The sequence below is a fragment of the Triturus cristatus genome, chromosome 10, assembly GCF_964204655.1.
Source record: "Triturus cristatus chromosome 10, aTriCri1.1, whole genome shotgun sequence".
NCBI lineage: Eukaryota > Metazoa > Chordata > Amphibia > Caudata > Salamandridae > Triturus > Triturus cristatus.
This window is the reverse complement of record NC_140593.1, coordinates 911612142-911634579: the sequence shown is the minus strand read 5'-3', so window position 1 is coordinate 911634579 and position 22438 is coordinate 911612142. Positions and strand designations below refer to the sequence as shown.

At 42.3% G+C, this 22438-nt stretch overlaps 1 protein-coding gene across 3 annotated transcripts in view; it reads right to left on the bottom strand.

The window, feature by feature from the left end:
- SETD2 (SET domain containing 2, histone lysine methyltransferase) overlaps positions 1–22438 on the bottom strand; it is a 1034666-nt gene that overhangs the window by 402221 nt on the left and 610007 nt on the right. For all 3 annotated transcript variants that reach the window (XM_085628742.1, XM_085628741.1, XM_085628740.1), the window contains one exon: positions 6964–7012. In XM_085628742.1, coding sequence (XP_085484868.1) covers positions 6964–7012 — 49 coding nt within the window. The remainder of the gene's footprint in view (positions 1–6963; positions 7013–22438) is intronic.

The following is a 22438-nucleotide window of genomic DNA, read 5'->3' as shown; positions in this document are numbered from 1 at the left end:
AATAGTTTCCTAATAAGTTTGAGTACAGCTTTAACGATTTTGAAATTCGGTGTTTCCTGTCTATTGAAAGCACAAGCATCATTATGGCACTGATAATTATTTTTTGCATCTTAGAAACCCCCGAAGAAGGGATTGTTCCCGAAATGCATTGGGTGATTTGAATAAAGAGTGACATGTGGAAACATTGATGTTCCTGCTTTTAATGAACAGCTAAAGAAAAGTGAATGAGTATAATGGAATGACGAAAACGAAAGAGAAACAAAGGATATTTATACCTGATTAAAATGGAGGAAGATTAAATAGAGTTGATTATGCATTCAATGCATTGGATTCATTCTAATAGGTTGTGCAGCTTAATTGGGAATCGTAACAAGGTTCCCTCGTGTTTCTGCTGACAAGCAGGCCATGCGGCTGTGGGAGCTGGGCTCCTGGTCACTTGCTCAGGGCAAATGGGGAAGTAGATAGGTGTAGAGGTTACACTGCCAGGGCCACTCGGGCGACAGGGTGCAGGGTGCTTTTGAGCCTTCGGGCGCTCAGTGGATTTTAATGGGAAAGCTCCTGGCTGAACAAAGGCTGCAAGTTCGGGGACAAAGATTCTTAAGGCGCCACCACCACTTCGAGAGGTAAGTTGGGTAGTTGGAGGATAGGTAGGTACCCAGGAGTTGGGCACAGGGGGCCGCAGGTAGCCGGGTGCCTTTTGGTGTCGGGAAATCTCAGACCAGACGTGGATTGTAGGTTAGGTTTCAGGGGGCATCTCTAAGATGCCCTCTGCAGTGCTTGGTACATTAAATCCCATCCTGGCATCAGTGCGGGTTTAATATGCTGAGAAGTTTGATACCAAACTTCTCAGTCTTCAGTGTTGCCATTATGGTGCTGTGGAGTTCGTGTTTGACGACCTCTCAGCACCATGTACTCTTAAATGGTAGCACTGCACTTACAGGGCCCAGGAATGGACCTGGGTACTGTAGGGGCACAGGGCTCATGCTCCTGTGCCCACACCACTGGCATAGGGCACCCAGCTAGAGGGGTGGTTGATATATGCCCGGGCAGTGTAGGTGGTGGGCATGGCACACAGGGTGTGCCATGTCGACTCTTTGTTTTGTCTTGTACCCAGACACTCAGCCTGCAAGGGCAGTGTGTATGTGTTAGGGTACAGGGCCTCTAAGGGTGGCACAATGAGTGCTGCAGCCCTTAGAGGCCTTCCCTGGTCACAAGGCCCTGGGTACCATTTACCTGGGGCTGTCATGTGGCCAGGGTTTGCCAATTTGAGTTTGAGGTTTTTAGGGAAGGAACATAGGCCCTGGGCACCTGATTGGCAGGAGCCCAGGGCACACTCAATCAAAGTACATTCAGCAATTCAGAAAAAGTGGGGGCATACCATGCAAAAAAGATGGCACTTTCTGACACTGCCATCTGCAAGATGGCTGGCACTGAAGAGTGGGCTTCACCTCGCCTCCCCCCACTTGAGGGGTGGAGTTGGCAGAGGTGGGCACACCTTCTGGGCTGGCTAGTTTTTCCCGCCAGCCTTCCCGCTGAAAAGGTGTGGAGACAGGAGGGGGGCCTGCTCCTAATAGCAGGAGAGGCTGGGGTTGCATTACAAAGGCTGCCAGGCCTTTGAAGCTCCCCTGCCACAGACGGCTCTTCCTGGCCTGGGGGAGTTGTGAACACCTACATCCAAGAAAGGCTTTGTTTCTGGACTCAGGGAGCGAAGGCTCCCACCCTAGGGGTCCAGAAACATGTCTTGTTGTGGCAGGCTGGTGTGTACCAGTCAGGGAACCCACCAGAGGCTGGTCGTTTTTCAGGGGGCATCTCTAAGATGCCCTCTGTGTGCATTTTTCATTAAATCTCACACTGGCATCAGTGTGGGTTTAATGTGCTCAGACGTTTGATACCAAACTTCTCAGTTTTCAGTTTAGCCATTATGGTGCTGAGGAGTTCCTAATGACAACCTCCCAGCACCATATACTGCTAATGGCAGCACTGCAGTTACAAAGTTTAAGAATGGACTTAGACATTGTAGGGGTACAGTGTTATAAGCATTTGTGTTACCTCATATATAACCAGGAAGGCAATATGTACAACTGACCCACCCTATTAAACAAGCATTAGAAATGCAATAGGTTTTGCATTTGCTTGAGTTAGAGCTATTGGCACTATAAATGACAATTTGTTTACCTATATGTTATGTATGTGGTGTGTAATGGAATTATGTGGGTTGGATAGGAATTATTAGTTGGGCAATTGTGTGGTGTAGAAATGTATGGTGTGTAGTGGAATTATGTGGCATAGTATGCAGTGGAAATATGTTGACAGTAATTGTGTGGTATTGAGTGTACTGGAAATATGTGGAGTGACCTTGTGTGTAATATAATAAAATTATGTGGATTGGTAATTTGGGCGGTGGAGTGTTATGTCGTGCGCTGTTGAATTTTGTGGCATGATGTGGAATTTTGTGGCGTGGATTGGATTTATGTGGTGTGTTGTGCAATTGTGGGCAAGAATGGGCAAGCCGGGGCCATGTTTGCGGTGCCTGCTCGGCAAACCTTTTTGTTCTGACAAAACAAACTCCGAAAGAAGGAGTTTGCTTTTTTCTGAACAAAACATAACCAATCCGTAAGGAGTTTTCTCCCTGTACATTGGAGCCATTCTCCATTTTCCCTGCCCATGTGTGCCATTCCACTTATGATGGGCATGGGAGATCAGTCATGGTCGCCCTGGCCGTATTCAGGTGGGACGACAGTCTCTGAGTCGGCGGCTTCTTGGCAGGTGGGCCACAAAGACAGAGGTTTACACTGGCGGAGCCAGGAAGCAACAGGCTTCCTCTGAATCCAACTAGAATGGGGGAACCCCGTTCAGTGGAGTGGGAGCACCATTGATTTAGGGCAGCACTTCTGCTATGCAACCTCCAGCTCAAGTTTTCTGTGTTGCAGAATGGAGTGCAGATGTGTTAAACAGATTTCTTCAAAACTCAACTATCCAATGTCAACCAAAGAGACATTGGTAATCACATACAGTTCGGATTTGTGGGAAAGTGCTAACCTTTTTACCCCTGTGATCCTTTTATTTTTGTGGCGGCGCCCTCCCTGTGAAGAGCTGAAGGGGCGGGTCATCACCTCCAGTGAGGAGTGCCCCTCTGTATGCTTTAGAAGTGGTACATGATGTGATGCCACAGAGGGTGGCAATCTGACAGCTGGTACCAGTAATGTCCATACCCAAACGCCTTATTAAAAATAAAGCACCAGCTCCTTCTCGTTGGGGTAAATATTGTGCCCCCTCTTGTCTCCATGCAGGTCCACTCCTTAAATTTTACTTTACAGATCAGTAAGACCATTAAAATGCCCATTACTTCCTGACATAGCAATTTAGATCAAGCTGGCAAGGTGGCTCAGTGAGTTAATGTACGCTTCTAACATGAGGAGTTTGAATCCAGCAGGGCCAACTTGGCCTTCCATCCTTCAGAGGTTTAAATGTTGAGTGCCTTCAATCGGGCCTTGGTAACAGCTGTTTTGACATCAGCTACAAATGACAAGTGCAGCCTGAAGCTCCGTTTTAAAAACACAAGTTCTATTTATCATTACTTACAAAGAGGGTGGGGGATAGATTACTACCGTAGTGTGAGAAGCAGATACATAGATAAAAAGACAGCGTCTGAGCAGGAATAAGCAGAGCTCTCACCCAGAGACGCACGGAGTGTGACATATGAAGAGCTAGAGAACATACGTATATAAGTATATACAGGTATTCATAGAACGCAAACCCTTGCAAATGTCAGGCTTTGGGGGGGAGGGGGTGGCAGTTTTATATAGCGCGAACTCTGCCCGAATGTATTGGGGCGCTTTACATGATCACCAGTTCCATTACACAAGAACACTCCTGTGGTTTTTTTTTTTTTAAGGCACGGGGAGATTAAGTGATCTGCCCACAAACACAGGATGCGGAGCAGAGACTCGATCCTGGTTCCCCAGTTGGCAGCTCTCTATGCAGGATTACCAAAGTGGCAGCACCTTCTGATTAATCAGTACCTGAAAGATGTAACTCCTAACAGAGCGGAATGAGTTGTCGGAGTCATCCTTTTTATTGTTTCAGACATAAACTTCCTGCTGTCAAGGTTAAAGGTCTCCAAGAGTAAAACTGTCCTTTCACGAGCTACACATACAATTTTAAATCCCTTCCCGGCCGACAGAGTTCATTTAGCCCCGAACTCCACTTGAAAGGTTGTGCTCGTTTGCGACACTTCTTTTTTTTTTAGCACTCACTGCTCTTTGGTGGCAGCAAAAACAGATGATCATAAATTGTCTATGTAGATAAAACACAAACAATTAATCTTTGCACTGTAACAGTGCCCCGACTACGGGAAGGAACATGATATGGCACCATAGCAATCTGTAGTAAGGTGCTACGTAGCGCACTCAACAGACAGGACTCTAGATGGAGTGGTACTCTCTGGTAAAGTTTATTCTCTACTTAACCCCTTCCATGCTCATGACGGAACGATTCCGTCATGAGCATCGGTTGAGCTGTGCTCATGACGGAACCGTTCCGTCATGGCCCCGCCCGCGCTCGAACCCTTCAGCACCGCAGGGGAATCCGCGCAGCGCTGAAGGGGTTAAATAAAACCTTAACAATTTTACTATTCAACAAATACTTTTATTTAAGGCTGTTTCACAGAAACCTTTACACTGACGGTGCCTAAAATACCGTGAGAGCAGTTGCCTCATTGGGACCGATTTCTAAGAATAAGCATCAAAGTTAAAAGAAAGACGCGGCTGCAAAAGTAAACGCGACCGCCATCAGTTTCCAATTAACGCGACCTTGAGACTGGCAAATTTAAACAAGCGTGGGCGCGATAATTGGAAACAGATGGCGCCGCTGTTCCCTCCCGCAAGGTGGATGCCGTACATGCACGAGTGCTCATTGGAAACAGTGCAGTACATGCACGAGTTTTAGAAAAAGTACAGACCGATTCCAAGAGGTCATCTCCTAAGCAGCGCTTACGCGCTGCGCTAGGCTTCACCTATAAAAGGACAAAAGAAGACACCCAGCAGGAGAGACTGCAGAGAACAATTGACTTGGGCCCAGCCCTACCGGTCTGTCTGCCGTTTCCAGAGATCCTGCACCAAAAATCTACTTGTCCTGCAGCCAGCGACCTCCAGAACCCCTGGGAGGACTGACTGCCTTCAACAAAGACCAGATCTCCTGTGAACAGCAGCTCTGTTATGAAGAAACACCAACTAAAGATTCAGAGCCTGCTGAGGAATTTTTTGTTTAAAAAGACGCCTGGAACCACCACTGCACCAGTCGACTAGGCCCAAGTTCGAGTGGCCCACCTGTCTCAGTGATGTCCCCCAGCGCTACAGAGTCCGAGTCCACTGTGGGTTACCCCTGCAGGACTCCCCGACGTCGCCTCAACCGCAAGTGGCACGGTAAGGTGAAATCCAACCTCAAAAGACACCCCTGCATCCAGCCGCCCTGCAGAAAAGAACCCGAGGTGCACCTACGCCCCCAAGCCCTCCAACTTACCTGCCTAGCTGTTGGTTACGCCCAGAAGTATTCCAGGGCCAAGCTGCAGCTAAAAAACAAAAATTAAAATCCCCATTGAAAACAGGGCACCCGATGACTAAACAGCACCCTGCCCCCAGCCGCCCCCAACCGTTGCGGGTGCACTTTGTGTGCTAAACCGGATCTCCCTTTGCACTGAGCCAAACACCAGGAGCTTGGCTCTCACAACCTTGTGGCCTGCTCACCAGCAGCCACTACCCGGAGGCCCCCTATCCCCTAGTGGATAACATTGGGTCTCAGCACTCTGCACCCAGCCGCCCTAGTGCCACTGAGGGTTTAACAAGAGAGCATCCTTGACCCGGGGGGACCCATGAGTCGACCCCGAGAACCTCAACTCCCACTACCAAATACGTACCTCAAAACCGAGAACACTATTTTCCTCCATAGGATAACATTGACTGTTTTTCTTGGAAAAGTGTGGAGTTTGAAAACCTAAAGAAATTCTTTAAAATGTTACTATTTAACCAAAACGATTTTACTTAACTGTTTACAGGAAATGTCCCTGAGTAGTATCCAGGTGTACTACTCTGAGTAAGAAAAGTAATCTAAAAAGTAACTTACCTGGTATTTTACTGAAAAGCCTATTCAAGTCTATGTACTGTATTTACAAAGTATTGCATTTCTCTGCAACCATACTGCAAGTCAAAACAAAGTGCATATACAATTACAATTCAAACTTTTTACAAACTGCATTACTACTGTAAAGTAGTTATTGCTTAGCTGTGCCAGGCTTGCTTGTATTAGAAAATAAAATAACTAAAAGAATATTTTCATACAAAAATCATTGGTCTGAGTGTGTACGACAAACGCTTAACACTGTCCTCCGATACTGCCTTACTGCTCGACCAGACTACCACAAATAGAGAGTGAGGTGTTATCTAACTTTACCTCTGCCTACCTTTGGGGTTCCACTGGACTCAGTGCACACTATAACTCACTTTGGTATAGTATATACAGAGCTAGCTTCCTACACTCTCTGAAAAAGGTTCTGAACTAATGTATACTTTTTTTTAATACTAAAATTAAAAATAGTGCTAACTGCTTCTACGTTTACAGTGCATCATAGTCACAATGATTTAGTAAACCTTTGAAACAACTTTGAGCCATTCACCATGGTTGCCACCTCTCTCCGGCAGTTCCCACATGAAACTGGACTGTTTTCATACAAAATCGGCTGGTTCTCTCTGGATTTGCTTTGTGCAGGCATGCTTGCTGGAGAACATATGTCAAAGAATGCTTGGGTTCAAAGACACTCTAACCGATCTCAAGAACTTCAAATCTTTGAAAATGAACCACTATTTTATAATTCAGTTACAGGTGTCCATTATCCTTCATTACATGAAACCTCAAAACACAAGATATTTCAACTATTATGTTTAATTTGTATTATAATTATTTCAATACCTGTGTTTTCCTTTTCCGCTTGGCTCTTTTTTGGAATGCGGTACACCTCCTAAAATAAAAATGATGAAAATTCTGAGAGACAGTTTTACAACTTCTGGTACATACTTGCTTGAACTATTTTCGTTACGTCACTATGCATCAATAACTATTAATTTGTTTATTTATGTGGGCACTTATAAAACAAGAACCTAATCAAGAGGGCAAAAGATCCATGTAGAGAAAACTTCAGAATTTAACATTGTTATGTAAAATGATAGAGGATTCAGAACTATACATGAGAAGCGAGGAGTTATGGAATATAGCATTAAACAAAAATCAATAAGGTGCTGAAGTGGGAAAAGAAAAGTGTGTTTTGTGAAAATGTACTCCGTTTGGTTAAATGACCGAGTGTGAAAAAGGCTTGAGTATAATGTTTCAATTTTTTTGTCTGTAGGATGTACAGGAAGTATTTTTGAGATGCTAGCTATAGTAAGTTTTTAGGTCTCGCCTGACTCAGCGCTTGCGCTGGTCTGGCGAGACTTATTGAGAGGGCTCCAAAAAGTGCTATCAGGCCAGCCTAGAGCTACAGTGCATGTGCGCGGGGGCGCGCGCGCCACTTTTACCGCGATTACTTTCACTTTAGCGGCCGCGCGGCCGCTTTGATGTTTGATCGCGATCACTTTTAACTTTTGCACGGCCGCTTGGCATACCCTATAGGTCTCGCTTTTGGGACCTTATAGTGTTTAGTTATGCAACTGTTGCATGGCTAAACACTTATAAGGTCCCAAAGGCGAGACCTATTGGCTATGCCAATGCTTGTTCTGTCATATAGGTGGGTTGTTACATAGGTAATGGATTGTGTGTGATGCAGTAGATTTTGAATGTGATGCGTGCTTCAAAAGGATAGCAAATGCAGTTTTAATAGGATACGAGTAATGTGAACAGACGTTTCTGATCCCCAGACTTGATTTGCAACAGCGTGAAGGATGGATTTGACAAAAGCAAGAGAAGATTTTTGATAGCCATTACTGTAAGTAGGGTGAAAAAATTAAGTGTTTGTACTACAGATCTGAAATATGACTGTGGAATAAAAATGTTGACCTTTCTGTGTAGGTGTTACTGTTAAAATGGTCGTCTAGTCAACAATGACATAACAGAAAGGAACATTCTTCGGTAGGCTAAAATTCCCTTTTAATATGACCATCTAGTGAAAAGTAAAACGCTTGTCTAATTACCCTATCTCACATCCTCAACAATCACTGACAAAAAGGGTTACAGAATACCTCTGATGATGTCTGGTTCTGTATTCACCAAATGGCCCCTTGAAGGGGCAGGTACGTCGTGCTGCATTCAAACATTAGTGAGCCCATAAAATGTTCTGTTAGGTAAAATGTGGTTTTAACTGAAGGATTGAAACTTGGGTGTCGACACCTCTGTGCAGTCCTGTAGGAATTATGTCTTATTCACATTTAGTACCAAGAACCGTAGTGACTTCACGCATATGTTTAAATGAAGAGAGGACAACTTTGAACCCGGGGTCTCTCCACATAGAGTTTGTCAGTTATCCTCGAAGTCTCCATCTGAACAAATTGAGAGCAGTCTGAAAGGTAGTACAGGAGCCATTCTGAACCAGACAATCAATACCCATTTAACTAGTCACAATAAAGAAAAGCCCCCCACATTATACTATGGACAATACATAAAATTGGAGAAGTAGCGGCTGACTAGCTTCACCACCATCAATCACACGTAAAGCATCATCTAGTAGCGGGGGATGACTGTTTCAGGGCTGAATGTTGGTCTGAAGCCGAAGGGAAGGGAATTTAATAGAGTAAAAGCAGATGTGAGAGGGTAGAACAATATTTTCAACTATTCTTCACAGGAATGATTAACTTAAAGCTGCTGTTTGCAAAGAGGTTTTTTAAGCACCAGAAAATGTGACCGGTTTATTTGTGGTGACAGGAAAGTACCATGAGTGATTTAGTTACAGCATTTTGTGGGCAAGGATGCTAAGAAAAAATAATCTGCAAACTAGAACTGTTTGAAAGAGGATCATTTGGGAGATGAGCAAGGAGACGGACACAGATGTGTCTTTTTGGTATCAAGGTGAATGTTAATTATCTTCGCCATGAAGTACTCATCGAGCTTATTCACTGAAATCTACCTTAAGTGTGCCTGACAGAGGATTTAGATGCGGCTTTAAAATGGAGAGTAGTGCTTTATGATAATTAAGAACAGTTTTAATTTCATTGGAATTGCTTATGCTAGGATCAATATATACAACTACCAGCAGTAAGGCGGAATTCTAAGCAAGCATCTCAAGAAGCCATTTATCCATGCCAAAATCCAACAATTACTGGCAGAGACCGGAATGTAGCTATGGACCCCTTGTTAGATAGATCATTACCCACTGACCTATGAAAACGTAAAGACATAATATTGAGAAGACGTCTGTAAAGAATAACATATACTTGGATTATCCCTATCAGACTGTGAAATAACAAGATTACAACTGAATGCAAGACTGACCAGGCCAATTACACGACAATGGCGACTGAACAAAACAAACAAACAACTAAGCTCCTTTCTAGAGACTTATCTACAAAACTTGGGGATCAAGTCTCCTCAGCACAAACTCTGTGGGCAACAGGTAAAGCATAGGTCAGGGGGGTGGTGTTATGAGAGACTAGGACCTCATCAAAAGCAAAGCACATAAATTACAAACCCGACTGGAACAACAGACACAGCAGTTTATATCGGCCTACAAGACCAGGGGAAAAGGCAGGTCAACTTTTAGCGCTACATTTAAACCAATTGGAAACACACCCTGGCATAAAAGAAAATAGAGGCAGTTTGAGAACTAATCCAATAGACATTACAAATACACTTGAAAAATTCTATAGTACGCTCTATATAATCTAAATGCCAAGACACAGGTGATCGCCTGTAACCGTTCCTGATGAAATTAATGAGAGGAAGAAATTGGTAAGGTCATAAATGAAATGGCAATTGGGAAGGTGACTGGGGAGGACAGACTACCTACTGTATTTTATAAGATTATCAAAACGAAATAGTCCCCCGCCATTGCAGAAAGTATAAAAAGAAACCTGAGACAATGTACCAGAGCCCACAGATTTAATAGATTTATAATAACAAGAAAACTAAAACCTAATAAAGATCCTGTCTTACCCAGTACTTACAGATCAATTGCATTTATAAATGGAGATATAAAAACACAGGTAAAAGTTATAGCAACCAGACTGACCCACTTGTCCCAGTTTGAATTCGTATAGTCGATCCTCCAAGGCCAACTTACAAACCCTCTCTCATTTAATTTGGTAAGTGCATGAAGCCAATGATGATGTAGTGGGCGTGTTGTTAGATGTAGAGAACACATTTGATTATGCGGTATGGGACAATTATTTTGACCTAATGGAGAAAACAAGCCCAAGCACTGTTTTTATATGAAAAGTATGACAGCTGTCCACCAAGCCAAGGGGTACTCGCAAGGTGTGGGGGGAGGGGAGGGCCTTTTTCACCCGTTCAAATATCCAGAGGTACGAAATAGGGGTTCCATCTTTCCCAACTATGTTCCTTAATAGCACTGAAACAACTGGCTGCAGCGGTCAGACAATCAAATGATATATGTAGAGTAACAGCTGCAGTTGGGGAACAAAACATACTACTACACACAGATGATCTAATAATGACTGTGAAAAACCCTAGGATATCCATTCTGGCACTGATCTCAGTTATCTCCACTTTTTCTGAATTTTTGGGATACAGGATCAATAGGGATAAATGTGAAACCCTACCACTGACTGCATGCACAACTAAAAGCTCCTTAGGGGCAGCATCATTTTAATTGATGACACAGATTGAAATACCTGTCCATACTAATGAACAGGTGTATGGAAAATATTATGTAAAGACAACCTAGACCCACTAGTAGCCAAGTAAGAAAGACATGGACAAATGATCAAAAATTATTTTTTTTATTTCGGGGCAGCATCAAAAAATAAAATGAATGCATCACCCATAATCAACTATATTATGGTGATAACATTAAAACTACTTGCCACAAATCGGATAGCCATGAAAAATTGAAAATTAGCCTTTGTTTGGGGTCAGACTAGACAAATGTAAAATGTCATAATGTCATGCCTCAATGGAATTAGGAGGCTTGAGACTAACACATAGCGAAATTGCATATCAATTATCACAACTGAAATACTTAATACCAACATGAGCCGGTAGACAGCTACGGGAGGGTATCGACCAGGCACAGACCTGATTTACAAGGGGCCTTGAATCAAATATATATACAAATCAATAAATGAAAAACTGTAGAGAATATCATTATAGAAGCATAAAACCATGCATAAGATCGAGCCTAAAAACGTCCAGGAGTAAACAGCACACTATGTACTGGAGTCCTGATTTAGCAAAACTAAAGCATACAGATTGACATAACAAAACTAAAATAGGAGCTTTGAAAAAGTAAAGGACTACATAACCTCAATGATTTAAACATAGGGGCGAATACAAAACGTTAACAGAGCATTTTAATGAATTCCATTCATTACAAACAATGGAGGAGAAACCAGCAAATGTTGCACTGTATAAAACATTCACTGGGAATCACACCATCAGACTTGACAATAACGCCCATCCTAAAGCATATACAAACACAGGGGATCTATAAGGGTGCTGCTTATACAAAATGTTAATAGAGCAGAAATTTCCAATCACCCACATCATGAAACATTAACAATTGGTGGGAGAAAAGACTATCCCCAGAACATACACAAGAACAGAACGACCTGGTGTATGCATGATAAGGGTTTGAGGGAGGCACAAGTAAAATTGAGCTACTTAAAATCTTGTATATGGGGGCTTGGCATACGCGCTGCGCAAGATGGCTGTTCAAAGCTGAGCTCCATCGCCTCACGGTTTACGCTTTACGGCCTCATACTGCTTCCTTTCGGCTGGATTCCATCTTCTGTATATGGCAGCTCAAGTTTCATGAGGAGGGTGAGTTTTTCATCTCACTCCTCAGCTCCATATACCCCATCTTCGTTCTCCTGACGCGAGCTGCTGCCATTTTGTATGCGCGATGCCGTGTTTTTGAGGGAAACGCATCATTTGTGAAAAACGGGTCATATGACAGTGTGTGGCAAGACACTGTACTATTTATGGCCATTCTGCAGTAATGACATATTGCCACTCTACCCAACATTTTACTTTTTTTCTCTTATTTAATACCTGAAATAAGCAAAGTACTGTGACATCTAGTTCATACTTTGTATTCTTTTTGCCCAAGTCTCAGTCCTGCTTCACATACTGCTCTAGTCTAAGGATATCCTCTGGCACCTCACCTATTTCAATTGCTGTCAGTATTTTTTGCGCCTAGTTCGTTTCCTCTGCATTCTGCTCTTCTTCAACGATCATATGTGACTCAACAAGCAGCCTTGTGTGTATGTGAGGTCCCTTTTGCAAGCTATTTTGACAAAACGCTTAAAGTGTGAAGGAACATGTGATGTCATCACCACCATCATTCCTTTGCTCAGCTTGTGTCGAATGGTGCAGCACTTCCTCAAGGATGGTGTTGTTAACATTTTGTATATTACCTTCACTTTTACTACTCTGGCTGAATAACATTGGTCTTTTCATAAATGACTTGAACCTGAGAAAATGTAAATGGTCACTCATTTGCTGTGAGCTTGCATTATACTAGAATTTTACGTCTTCTGGGTTCTGGCAGCGTCATCCACCAATACTGTTCTTGAAACATCTTCATATTCTCGTTGTGTCATACAATACTGAGCATTCCTTTTATGGGACGGACCTCTTCTTTTGCAAATCATCCTCGTGAACAAGTACATTCCGTCAAGATGGCTAGTGACTCACTTTCTCTTAGGAAAGCAACTTCATCTGGAGCGAAACCCAAAAAGAGCCAAAAATTAACCTCCATCTCCAGTCCAGTCATCATCTAATCATGTCTTGGATTCAATTTTAGATGAACTTCGAGCTTGAAAACCATTCATGAAGGCCACCATTAAAAAACTGCAACTGATTGAGGACCGTTGGATCAACATGGAAGGTAAAAGGTAAAATGTCCGAAATGGATCAGCGTATAAGTCATCTTCAAGATGTGTCTACTAAAGTACCATTACTCGAACAAGAAATTCATAAGCTCAAGCTCCATACTGAGGATTTAGAAAATCGTAACAGAAGGAACAACCTTCGGCTGTATGGACTACCTGAAAATGTTGAGGGTCTGGATCTTCTTTCTCTCTTGAAGATATTTTTGTTTGACCTTCTCAGCCTTCAATCTTCTACTTCTTTCAATAACCAACAAGCACATTGTCTTGGTCGTCTTCAATCTCATTCTAACAAACCACGGGGCATTATTATGCTCTTTCTTGAATTCACAGACGTGATGCATGAATTAAAAGTTGCCAGGGAAAAACGCCATCTTGTCTGGTCTGGCCATAATATCTTCATCTCACAAGACCTTTCTAATGCTACCAATGCCAGACGCAAGAAATTTCTAGCTCGCCGCCCGCAACTGAGGTCTATGAACATTCATTATGGCATCTTACATCCTTGTCTTTTTAAAATTACTTATGAAGGCGTATCTCGTTCATTTGAAGATCCTCTCAAACTAACACAGTTTTTGTTTTCTATTACCAGAATACCTATGGACACAAATGCTCTGTGGTCTTAAAATGTTCAATGTTTCATAAATTATTATATTGTTAATGCTTCACAATTCATTATTACTTCCTGTTAAGGTCTTTGCTGTACTTTATATTTTTATGATGGTTTATGCGATTTAACTATCTTATCGTATAATATCTTACTTTCTCCATTTCCTACATTATCTTATTCTCTAGATTTCTCTCATCTTCTTCAGTTCCATCTTTCTCCGTTGTTGCTCTTGTACTTACCTGCTAACATGCCTGATTCTGGTTTCTTCCTCTTTACATTACAGATCTGGCTTTCTGTCCTTGATCTGTCCTTACTCTTCCTTTCTTCTTTTATTCTATTTTGCTTTCCTATTATCCTGTGTCGTCTTTTTCATTTCCCTCTTATTTATTTATTTCTTCTCCCTCCTCTTTATATTTGTTTGATTATTTATTTTATTTGTTTCCTTATGTTCTAATTAATTTTATCATGTTGCCTATCATGACCAACGTTTTTTGTCTTCATTGTTGTTTTTTGCAGGTCGTCATCATTGCGATTATTCGCCTGGCTCTTAAACATTGATATGTTCAATGTTGTAACGTGGAACGTTCGTGGTCTGGTTCACCCCGTTAAGCGTCAAAAAGTACTTTCTCACTTAATAAAGCTTGATTGTCATATAGCTTTTTTGCAGGAAACCCATTGTAATGATGTTGAATCTCTTAAACTTAAGTGTCAATGGGTGGGCCAGGTTGTTTTTTCCCCTGCTGCTAATCGTAAAAGTGGTGTTGGCATCCTCTGTCATTAATCTTTGACATTGCAAATTATATCAACTGAAAATGATAAGAGTGGACGATGGGTAATACTTCAGGTCTTGATTTATAATAAATTTGTCACCTTCTTTAATATCTATGGGCCAGCTAAATCTGACACGGATTTTTGGCATGATATCAAACTAAAATTATCTTCAATTTCGAACCCCAATATTATTGTTGCTGGAGACTAACAATTGGCTCGACCCCTTTTCTGACAGGAAATCTGATTGTAATTTTAAACCAGATATATATCAATAAACGTTCCAATCTGCTATTGCCTCTCATCCACTCTATGATGCTTGGAGGACTAGTAATCCTGATAATTATGAATTTATGTTCTATTCTAATGTTCACCACACTATGTCCCGTATTGATTAGGTTTTAATTTCAAAACCTTTACTAACCTCGCTCCAATCCTCTGAGATTGGCTCCATTTTTATTTCTGACCACGCCCCAGTCTTGCTCGATTTGTCCCTTGCCATTTCCAAACAGGCTAGATGGAGATTTAATAACTCCCTATTATCCGATCAGATTTATATTCTAAATGCTACTTCCTTTATACAAGAATTTTTTTAATTTAACAAATCAAGGGACACTACTGTGCATAACAACTGGGATGCCTTCAAAGCCTCTTTCAGAGCTTTTACCATCACATATGCTGCTAAAAAGAAAAAGCATTTTCAATGCAATAGGTCTCGCATTTGTGAGAGTTTGAGCTATTGGCATTGTAATGACAAGCCCTTTAATTTATGTGTTTTAAAAGTCTGCAAGCGCGCGTAAATATGCACTTTGTACTTGTAGTCCTTGCTTATGAAATGCACGTCTGGCAATAAAAACAGGCACAGTTACAGACAGCCTTGCTTCTCGTAAGCAACTACTATAAGTACAAAGTGTGTTTATGCACCGATTGCAGGTTTTCAAAACACAAATAAAAGGCATTGTCATTTACAATGCTAATAGCTCAAACGCTCGCAAATGCGAGACTTATTGCATTGCAAATGCTTTTTTTGTTTCTATTGTTCTTGTTATTGTTGTTTCTATTTGAAATGTTTCACTAAATAAAATATGCGGGCCTTCGCTAATTTATTTGAAACTCGGAGACTGAATTGTTCTACTTATTTATGCTGAGCTTGATGAGCTCAGGTACTACAGTTCGGGAGCCTGCACCATGTAAAACCGAGGAGCTGGACCCTGCAACTCGAGACATGGGACGTTGCTAAAAAATTACAGAAAACTGGCTCATAAAATTGCCGCTCAAAAGACCAGAGATTATTATTCAAGAGAATGTCGCTCAAGAGACTGCAACATAAGAGGCAAGAGACTATGACTTAAAAGATGCAAGACTGGCTCATGAGACTGCAGCTCAAGAAACCAGAGACGGTTATTCAAGAGACTACGGCTCAAAAGATAAGAGACTGTGGTTCAAGGTACATCATTGACTGTCTCTCAAGAGACGTAAGGCTGCTGCTGGACAGAAAAGAAAATTTGGCTCAATACAGTCGCACAAAAATCAGTTGAAGAGGAGGTAGCTCGATAGACTGCATCTCAAGAGACCAAAGCTTGAGGCAGGACTCCGTCTGCACCTTGGTACACCACAGAACTGCTTGATGTTAAGCATCACTGAAAAGTAATAAAACGCATAAGGAGGAAAGCATACTGAGCAGAGACCAAGAAAACATACAGAGCAGCTACTCAAAATTGCCAGCATCTCATCCACTCTGCAGGTTTCCTAATGTTACAAACATTGATAATTCAGACAATTCCTGTTGTGATCCTATCTATTGTTCAAAGCTTCTTACAACCTGCTGCCTGCAGTATTCCATACAGCCATCAAAAGATATTTGTGTTAATCTTTCTTTCAGGACAAGTTTAGTAAAATCCAAGTTTGGTTTGCATCTCCACCTTCTCCAGGTTCTCTATCTTTTTTGGATCAAGAACTTTGCTACTATCAAAGTCCTGGTATCCACTTCACCCATGCATTTCTCATATTCTCACTTTAGCACCTGACATTGTCTGCCCAGCTCTTACTAAGCTTTGCAATAGGTCTCTTCGCTTTGCTACAGTCCCTGCAATTTGGAAACATGCTTTAGTCATATAATTGCTTCTTAAAAATACCACAGCTGATCTGAATGTTTTAAGTAATTACTGTCTGATTCCGGATTGCATTTTCCCACAAAATTCCTGGACCAGGAGGTTAAAAAACAGCTATCCAGTTATTTAGAATTCAAACCTTTGCTTGATTGGGCTCAATCGGGCTCAATCTGGCTTTTGTCCATTACACAGTACAGAAACTACTTTACTGTCTTTGACTGACTATCTAAGGATGATCATATTGAATCTTCCTGCTACTTTCGATACGGTATCATATTCCACTCTTAATACTAGTCTCTTCAAGCTGGATATTTGTAAGCTGTGCTCTTTTCCGTCCTACAGGACTCAATCCGTCTCATTTCCACCTTTCCCCACAGCAGGACTCAATCTGTCTCATTTCCACCTTTCCACTCGGCAAATACCCCACTCTTATGTGTGGTAGAACAGGGCTTGCCATTCAGCCCTTTGTTGTTTATTATTTGCATCACTCCCTGGGCATCTCGTGGCTCCTTAGGTACTGAGATTATATCATATGTTGGTGCTACTAAGATCATCTTTTCCTTTTCCGACAACTGCTCCTTTTTTCAAGAAAATTTCTGTTCCTGTATGTTCGCAATGACTACCTGAATGAAAATAAACTGCCTTAAGTTAAAGAGTAATGTTCCAGAAGAGCACTCTCGTGTTCTACACTGGCGCACTGCGAAAGATGGGAATCATTTCCCGACAGTATATTCCAATAATCCAAGAACTCCCATGTAAACTCTTTCACCATAACATTTTTGTTGTCCGGTATTACTTCCATTAACACTTTATCTTCATCACAATGGAGACAGCCTGATTGAATCTGTAATCTTTATTAAACTCTTCCAATACCAACTGCTCGCCACTCCAGGCTTTTAACAATGGTACGAACAGATCGCTCATGGTATGAAGTTAACACCTTGTGTGAATATCCAATGCATTTCGAGCCCATCTGGCTCTTCATCAGGGATTGCTAAAACAAATACAGTAAACAGCTTAGCCACAGATCTCATTTTAAACATAATAAATTGTGAAAAGACCCAACACCAATTGTGCAAATGCATAATCTCCTCGGTGTGCCAAACGTAAGTCAAGCCTAATTTAGCTGCTACTACTTTCTACCCCCACTCCCCCTAAAGCCTGGTGTTAACTTCATACCATGAGCGATCTGTTCGCACCATTGTTAAAAGCCTGGAGTGGCGAGCAGTTGGTATTGGAAGAGTTTAATAAAGATTACAGATTCAATCAGGCTGTCTCCGTTGTGATGAAGATAAAGCGTTAATGGAAGTAATACCGGACAACAAAAATGTTATGGTGAAAGAGTTTACATGGGAGTACTTGGATTATTGGAATATACTGGCGGGAAATGATTCCCATCTTTCGCAGTGCGCCAGTGTAGAACACTAGAGTGCTCTTCTGGAACATTATTGTATTGACTGTGGTTGGGGCGATCCACGGACACTGGCTGCACGCACTTATACAAAACTTTCTGAAGCATGAAGTTAAAATGAAAGGAAAGGTGTGCACGCTCGTTTATTTTTCCTTGTTAAGTTAAAGAGTGACACAACCGAAGTCTTTATCATCGAGGAGCAGTTTCTCATCTGGTTGGCCTTTTGAGCTTGGACCTACCCCTGTCCCAGTAGAATCTACCAAGATAATAGGCTTTTTTACGAACTGCAACCTGACATTTTTCAACTAAGTCAGTCAGTCTGCAAGCACCTGTTTTTCAATACTTATAATGCAGAGAAAAGTGCTGCTTGCAAGACGGTAGTGCAATAGCTTATCTCTTGGCTCGATCATGGTAACTGCCTATATCTGGGCGTTGCTCTCTGCCTTTCCCACAACCTCCAGATTGTCCGAAAATGCTGCAGCTTGTATGATCTTAAATCCATCCATTTATGCGTCTGTTTCCCCTCATCATAAAGAGTTTCACTGGCTCCCTACTGAGAAACGGTCAGTTCTTAAATCGCTCAGGTTAGTCCACAAAGCGTTAACAAACTTGTCCCCCTCTTTCACGGGTGCAAATTTCTTAACTATCGTCCAACCCTTACTCTTCCTTCGCTCAGCTTTCCATAACCTAGTGGCCACAGCACAATTTGGAGGGGAGGGGAGAAGGGAGAGGCGAGGAGCCTGGAGTGGCCGCCAGAGGAATGAGTCTTACAGGCTGGGTCCTCAGGCTGCCAATGACAGGAGTCAGAGGGTGGAAACTGTGGGCTGGGCCGGGAGCTGGGAAGACTGAGGGAGGAACAGAGAGGTATTAGGAGGAACATGGACTGATCGCAGCCGTAACTCACAGCACAGTACCCTTGATGGAAGCAGACACACGCCACTGAGTGTATAGGAGGACAGCATGCCACCCCCAGACCATGCGCAGAAACAGACTACCTGCAGCTTTCGCGCACTCTACAGAGACCTCGCGGTAGCAAACACCCCTCGGTGAGTGTACAGGGGGCTGCTGTGCCTAGGGTCCTCACTGACTGCTACCTGTGAGCCGGTACACGCTGACCATGCATGGTAGTGCAGTCTGCCTGCACTCTCTTTAAAGAGCCCTGCAGATAGGACAGCAAACATCCGGCACTGAGTGCACAGCGGGGCAGGGTGTTAACAGGGCCCTCACTGTCTTTGCAAAGAAACAGTCTGTCCGCGCATAGAAACAGACTGTCTGCAGCCCTCACCTACTCAGCCCTCGTCAAACCCTCCCCCAACCCAAACTAAGTGCAAAGCAGGGCCCTCACAGTCTGTGCACAAAATCACGGCCCTTACTCACAGTAAAAAAAAAAAAACTACAAATTGAGCGAACAGCGTAGTGCACGCACCCACCGCTGATTGCGCAGATCAGTAAATGTGAGGAGTAAAATAGTATAAACTGTGGCCAGGGCCGAGGGCTGGGACACTGTGGAAGGCGAGATAAACAGGGCACATTATTAGCACGTAGGCTTGGTCCTTATACCCCCCCCCCCCCTTCAGCCCCCACTGGCCCTACAAAGACGCACACAGTGGATCAGCTGGTACATTCAACAGCATGCCAGAAACACCACCCCTGCTACAACACAGAAGAAAGCACAATAGAGCACGTCCACCTCCGCACCCATCACAAGCACTGAATCTGCGAGGGACACTCCATTGTTTTAGCAAGGTGGGTGGGATTCACTGGCGTCCCAGACATTACAGTCACAAAATTCTGGATAGGGCAGCCACATTTCACTTACTTTTAATAATCACGGACACGCGTCATACACTCGGTTAACCATCCGTAAATTACAAGAGTAGGGCGAGCATTTGGAATGAACATAAGTTGCTGCTTTGTGCATAAACAGCCACCTCGGGTTAGGCGTAAAATGCACGCACTGCAAAGGGTAGAAGGAAATACCTTCCAGTCCAATCGTAGGCTGAAAGCAGAGCACGTGCATTAAAACTGTGGACCGTCATTTCACCACACGTTCGTCACACAGTTCCCCGCACCCCCTCCACATTTTTACCTCATGCCTCACATGTGTAGACCTTCAACGTAGTCAAGGAAATCAGGGTAAAGTGCTAACTTGTTCAATCTGCTTTCCAAATGTTCTCTGCACTTTTGCAGGCCTTTCTTGCCCTGCTTGCACCGGGTTGTGGGCCCAGAGCTCTGCGGGTCTACCGAGGGAGGAGGAAAGCTCAGGATAAAAATACGAACACATAGTAATAACAAATATAGTGCTCGCGATCCCGAAAATGAAAGAGGACCGCATATGTAACTTACAATATATATATATATATATATATATATTATATATATATATAGTGCTTACAGAGTAATTGAAGGAGGCCGTGTCCCTCCACAAGTAAACGATCCAATCCCGGTGGGCGAGGCCAAAAGCGGACAGGGTAGCAACCCTCAGTGTAATGATTGCCTCCGGTGCAATGATTACATTGTCTTTTGCATAATCCATGACGCAAAACGACACGCACTAATCAAAATTGCAGGCGGATCAGCGACACGACTTCTGGAACCGTATTGATTCCAAAAAGCCCTCGCATGGCGTTAGCAGCGCGTGCGCGCTGCTAACGCCAGGCGAGACCTAAAAAGCTATTGAACTCTCAGTACTTCTCCTTCCTCAGTCATATTAAGACCCTAGAAAATGCTTACTACACTTCCAAATCCTCTGTTCACCTTTGTGACTTAATCAAAAGTAAAACTGACTTAAACAAATTGGCTACAATTGATGCATGTAACATTCTACTCAAAATAAAATCTAAATACCAGGGGGGACAAAACAAAGAAGGCAAAATGTTGGATAATTATTTAAAAGTCAAATCGGAAAAGAAAACCATTAGCTCCATTCGTAATACTCTTACCAATATCCTACTGTACTCTGATTCAGACATCGATGAGGCATTTCAAACTTATTACCATTCATTATATACGGAAGACACTCTTCCCGCTTATATAGATATTCAGTCATTTTTTGATGGTCTTCCCTCTCCATGCCCTATTCCGGATGCCATGGCCCTCCTGGAAAAAGATAGAACTCTTCAGGAGATTTCAAGATGCAATTAAATCCTCAAATAGAGCTAAAGCTCCTGATCCTGACGGCTTCTCTATTGAACTTATATTCTCTTTTTCATCCATTTTTGCTCCACACTTACTTAAGCTCTTTACCTCCTTTCTATTGCATTCTAAGCCTGAAGGTTCCTTTCTTTTTGCTTTTATTGTTATCCTCCCTAAACCTGATAAAGATCCTTCCCTTAGCCATAACTACCGCCCAATCTCATGAATTAATTATGATTGCAAAGTTTTCGCAAAAATTATTGCCTCTAGGCTGGAAGGGGTTGTTCCCCTACTCATTAAACACGATCAGTCTGGCTTCATCAAAGGTAGGCTTTCCTCAGATAACGCTAGAATGTTCCCTAATATTCTCACTTTGGGGAAAAATTATCCTGATCCTTTAGCTGCATTGTCCCTTGATGCTGAAAAAGCCATTGACCGCATAAATTGGCAAATCATGTTTAAAACTCTTCAGTGGTTAGGATTCGGCCCCAGATTTATTTCATTCATTAAATTATTGTATTCTGATCCCCGTGCATGGATATCTGTTAATGGTTCCTTATCCCCTTATTTTAACCTTCACAGAGGAACACGTCAAGGTTGTCCCCTCTCTCCTATTTTATTCCTTCTATGTCTTGAACCCCTTCTTGAACGTATTCGACAAAATCCCTCGATAACTGGTTTCTGCCACAATTAACACAAAATCAAATTATCTGCTTATGCAGATGATATCCTGAGCTACCTCTCAAAACCTTTAATTTCCTTACCTCCCCTCCTGCAGGAAATTGACATACTCTACAATATCAGGTTACAAATTAAATTTTTCTAAAACTGAAATTTTACCCTTAAATTCACTATGCTACCAATTAATGTTTTCTAACACTAACTTTAAATGGTGCCCATCTAAAATTAAGTATCTCGGCATGTGGTTTTCTTCTACCATTTCCCAAACCCTTACCCATGACTTTAATGCTTTGAAAATGAAAATTCAAAACTCACTCTTAGTGGTCTCTGCTCCATCTATCTTGGTGATTCAGATTAGATACCATTAAAATGATGATTGTACCGCTTATTCTATTACTACTCTCTATGTTGCCCTTTAAAATTCCTAATTACTATTTTAATCAAATTGATTCCATTTGTACTAAATTTCTATAGAATAACAAGCCTTCCCATATTGCTTTAACTAAATTAGTCAAATAAATAAAATGAAGGGGGTGTACTATTTCCCAATTTTAAACTGCATCACACTGCTTTTTTACTCAGACAAATGTATGCACTTAACAGACAATACCATGATGTTCCGATACCTAGCTGGATTAATTTCGAACGTTCTCTATTACATGACTTTTCTTTTTAG